The 5,213-nt window shown below is 32.2% G+C and overlaps 1 protein-coding gene across 1 annotated transcript; it reads left to right on the top strand.

The window, feature by feature from the left end:
• Window positions 1-309: 309 nt before the first annotated feature.
• LOC126764872 (tigger transposable element-derived protein 1-like) lies at window positions 310-1,612 on the top strand. Its single transcript, XM_050482512.1, has one exon. It carries the CDS (start codon window positions 380-382, stop codon window positions 1,544-1,546), a length of 1,167 nt encoding a protein of 388 aa, XP_050338469.1. The 5' UTR covers window positions 310-379; the 3' UTR covers window positions 1,547-1,612.
• The last annotated feature ends 3,601 nt before the right edge of the window (window positions 1,613-5,213 follow it).

The raw sequence follows: 5,213 nt of genomic DNA, 5'->3' as shown, positions 1-5,213 counted from the left end.
CGTATGTAAGGGATGTTGTTAAAGAGAAAATGGAAAAAGCTTTGGTAATCTGGATAGAAGACAAATCCCAAAAGAGAATACCAGTAGACGGACTTGCTATCAAGCAGACAGCATTAAGAATCTATAAACGTATCCAGGAAATTGATCCAGATACATCATCTCAGTCAAAACAACATGCATTTTCCGCAAGTACTGGTTGGATGACTGGTTTTTTAAAAAGACACGCTCTCCACAATATAAAAATTAAGGGAGAAACTGCATCCGCTGATGAATTGGCTGCTAAAGAATTTCCCGAAAAACTAAAAAAATTATTGAAGATGGAGAATATACTCCAGACCAAGTTTGGAATTTAGATGAAAGCGGCCTTTTTTGGAAGAGAATGCCTAGAAGAACTTATGTAGCAAAATCGCAGAAAACAGCCGGTGGTTTTAAAGTAGCAAAGGACCGTATTACGTTGTTGTTTTGTTCCAATGCTTCAGGAGAACGTATTCTTAAGCCACTCCTAGTACATCGTGCCTTAAGACCACGTTCCATGAAAAGTGTAGATTTCAATAAATTGCCTGTACACTGGATGGCGAACAAAAAGGCTTGGGTAACCAGTGCAATTTTCACAGAGTGGTTTCAGAAGCACTTCATCCCAGAAGTTAGGCGCTACATGAAAGAAAAATGTCTCGAATTTAAAGTTCTCTTGATTCTAGACAATGCACCAGGCCATCCAGTTTTGGAGCACCCAAACGTACAATTTTGTTTTTTGCCGCCTAATACCACTTCCCTTATACAGCCACTAGACCAGGGGATAATTGCTACGTTTAAAACGTATTACATAAGAAGTTCATTTCATTATGTTGTAGAAAAACTTGATAATTATGAGGAATCATCAGTCATAGATGAATGGAAAAAATTTTCTATAATGGACTGCATTAATCAAGTCAAGATCGCGTTAGATTTATTAAAGCCATCAACTTTGAACTCGTGTTGGAAAAATATTTGGCCAGAATGCGTAAAATGCAAAGATCCTGTTATCGATAATAACGCTGAACTTGCTGATATAATAACAATGGCCAATGCAATCGGTGGGGATGGATTCGATGACCTATCGTTAGCAGATGTAGAAGAATTGTTGGTAGATGAAAGCTTGAGCGAAAATGAAATTATCGAATTCACCCTTGAGACTCGTTATGATAAAGAACATAGTGACAGTGACGAAAGAGATCGTCCAATTTTGAAAGCATCTCTAATTAAAGAAGGTCTTGATCTCGCTACAAAATTAGGTAGTCATTTTGAACAACATGATCATGACGAGGAACGAGCTGCCAAATTTCAACGTGAACTGAAATCATTAATGGCATCTTACAGGGAAGTTTATAATGGGTTAACGCGAAATAAAACTCAATCTAAGATAACTGATTTCGTTCAAAAATCTACTGATGTCCCAACACAGTCGGCTAGAAATGATAATGATCAACAAAATCACTCCAGTGATGGCAGTGATATTGTAGTCTTTCGCAAACGTTTACGTTTATTATCAGACAGTGACAATAAATAAAATTGTTTAATGTTTAAATTTTTCTTATGGTTGTACTTTATGTTATTTAAGTTTTTTGGCAATGAATTTCTGATATTATTTTTTTTATGAAATCTAAATTTTAATTTATTTTATTATAATTTAGTTTATTTAATAAATTAAAACGAAAATGAATTCTTAAAATAACTACAACAATATTTTTTTTATATTATTTAGTCTAATTTTAACTTATTTTTTGAGGTCTAGAACCAATCTATTATTTTTGTACTTGGCCAGTATCTTTTTTACACGATTTTTTTTTACACGAATTTCTCGGGAACCATTCTATCGTGTAAAAACAGAATTAGGTGTAAAAATAACGATTATAAAAAATAGGCGATAGGAATAAAGAATTTTTAAGAGATCAAGATAATTTTATAATTTTTCAAAATGGCAGTGAATAATTTTACTGTAGACGATATAGCTAGATTAATATCTACACAAACCGCAAACTTAAGAACTGAGATAGCTCAGTTGAGTAATAGAATTAAAATTCTAACAGATGCGTCACATGTAACTGAGTATGAAACTCAAAGAATTAACGATTCCATAACATGTGACGAAAATTTAGACATAATAAAGTCTTTGCCAGAATTTTCCGGTAAATCTTATGTCAGCTGGAGAGAAGCTGCAAAGAATTCGATGAGCCTATATATTGAAGGTAGTAGAAGGTATTTTGGAGCATTAACTACCCTCCGAAATAAGATTGTAGGTAATGCCAATGATATGTTAACTAATCATGGCACAGTTTTGAATTTAGAAGCAATATTTGCAAGATTAGATTTTGCTTACGCCGACAGACGACCAATTCACGTAATTGATCAAGAAATGAGCGTTATGAGACAAGGATCGACATCCTTAATTGATTATTATAATGAAGTTAATCAGAAATTGACATTACTAATAAATAAAACTATAATGACGCACGGCACCAATTCCGATATTACAAAACAATTAAATATCAAGAATCGAGAAACCGCGTTAAGAACTTTTATAACTGGTTTAAATTACCCTCTGAACCAAATATTATTTACATTAACACCTACCGATTTGCCAAATGCTCTTGCTAAAGCACAAGAACTTCATTCAAATCAAATACGATCGCAATTTGCTTTGCAATTTACTAAAAACAATCATGAAATTGGTTCACGAAACCAGCCTCAAGCTAACCGAAGATATTCGAATTTTCAGAATAACTTAAGGTACCCCCAAACAAATAATAATTCATACCAAATGTATGCCAATCACCCAGAACCTATGGAAGTGGATCAATCAATCCAATTAACAAATAAACCCAATCAAAGAAATCAACCACACGTGAGGAGTAACAGATATAATTGGCAGACAAATTATCAGCTAACAAATATACCAAAAAGGTCCATTGAAAGTGCACAAATAAGCACACAACCTCAACCAAAAATTCAACGAATTAATAATATTGGTGAGAACCATTTTTTAGGGTAAACTCCGATTTGCCGTATGTTATTAAAACCGATAAAAAAAAACTGGGCAAATCTTTAGAATTCTCATAGATACGGGGGCAACCAGCTCATATATACGAGCCGGAATTTATAATAATAAAAGCATTTTAGCAATTAAGAAGAAGGTTAGAACCATTCATGGTTCGACCATAATAAAATATTTTCATAATATCAATCTGTTTGGTATACAGGAACGTTTTTATGAAATTAACAATTTAGAGAGCGATCTTTTAATTGGAATTTCCTAAATAAAATCGGAGCGACAATTGATATTCCGAATAGAAAATTGATTTATGGGAATAATAAAACAGAGAAAATAAATTTTCTCAATGATTTAATTATACTAAACCCCTTGGGACAAAAAAGTCCTGAGGCACCCGTCAGTAATAATATTAGCAAAAATGATACTAAGGATAGGAAAATTAATGAAGCAAATGCTCACAACATTTTAAAAATAAATAATGTTGAACATTCTAACGAAGTTGCTGATACGTACAAATGTAATAATAATGAAACGAAAGATATCAACATTTCATTGCTAAGAGAGGATGTTATTGAAATAATAAATAAAGCTCATCAAAATGTTAACATGGATTTACCTTTTAGAACAGATATTAAAGCAGAAATTAGAACTGAGGATGACAAACCTATATGGTCCAAACAATATCCTTATTCTATATCTGCAAATAATTTTGTTAATAAGGAAATCGAAAGTTTACTCGCAAAAGGGATTATACGACATAGTAAAAGCCCATATAATTCTCCCGTTTGGGTCGTTCCAAAAAAAGGAATAAATGAAGATGGTAGTCCGAAATTAAGACTGGTCATCGACTTTAAAAAAATTAATGAAAAAACAGTATCCGACAGGTACCCAATGCCTAATCCCGAGGTGATACTTTTTAATTTGGGAGAATCAAAATACTTTTCCACAATAGATTTAGAGTCTGGATTTCATCAGATATTGATGGAAGAAAACGATATAGAAAAAACAGCATTTTCTGTAAATAACGGAAAATATGAATACCTTAGAATGCCATTTGGACTTAAAAATGCTCCAAGTATATTTCAGAGAGCAATGAATAATATTTTACATGAATTTATAGGAAAATTTTGTCACGTATATGTTGACGACATAATAGTATATTCAAAAACTCTAAAGGAACATATATCTCATTTGAAATATATAGTACAAACCCTCGAAGAAGCCCATATGAAAATATCTATAGAAAAATCTAAATTTATAGAAACCGAGGTGGAATTTTTAGGATACGTTGTATCCCATAAAGTTATAAAAACTGATCCCAAAAAAGTAGAGACAATAAAAAATTACCCATATCCCAAGACGTTACGACAACTTAGAGGATTTTTAGGATTAACGGGATACTATAGAAAATTTATAGGAAATTATGCAACAATAGCTAAACCACTAACAAAACACTTAAAGGGAGAAAATGGTAAAATATCTCAGTATATGTCCAAAAAAACAATTATTAATCTTGATCAAGAAGGAATTGTTGCTTGTGAAACCTTAAAAAGAGCGTTACAAGAACAAGTTGAATTAGCTCAACCAAACTTTGAGAAAAAATTAATTTTAACTACTGACGCATCTAATGTTGCTGTAGGTGCAGTATTATCCCAAGAAGGAAGACCAATAACATTTATTTCAAAGACATTAAACACCACCGAACAAAATTACGCAACAAACGAAAAATAATTATTCGCCATAGTTTGGGCATTAAAGACATTACGCCATTATCTTTATGCAGTAAAAAATTTAGAAATTCATACGGATCATCAACCATTAGCATTTGCAATGTCCGAAAAAAATCCAAATGTTAAACTGAAAAGATGGCGAGCTTTTATTGAGGAGTTTTCTCCAAAAATTATTTATAAACCGGGAACAACAAATGTAGTTGCTGACGCATTATCAAGACAAGTATTAAATAATTTAACAAGTTCATGTGAGTCGAGTGACTCAAGTGATTCACTAATAGAAACCCAACATTCCGCAGAAAGTAGCGATGAGTACCAAATTCATGAAACAAAAAAACCTTTGAATCATTTTAAGCAGCAGATAGTAATCGATAATGGAGCAAGAATATGTCTTAAACGTTTTTTAATTGAATATGACAGACCAGAAAATATAATTGGTATTTTAAAAGAATATA

Source organism: Bactrocera neohumeralis, unplaced genomic scaffold (assembly GCF_024586455.1).
Source record: "Bactrocera neohumeralis isolate Rockhampton unplaced genomic scaffold, APGP_CSIRO_Bneo_wtdbg2-racon-allhic-juicebox.fasta_v2 cluster10, whole genome shotgun sequence".
Taxonomy (NCBI): Eukaryota; Metazoa; Arthropoda; class Insecta; order Diptera; family Tephritidae; genus Bactrocera; species Bactrocera neohumeralis.
This window is presented reverse-complemented; position numbering and strand designations above follow the sequence as displayed.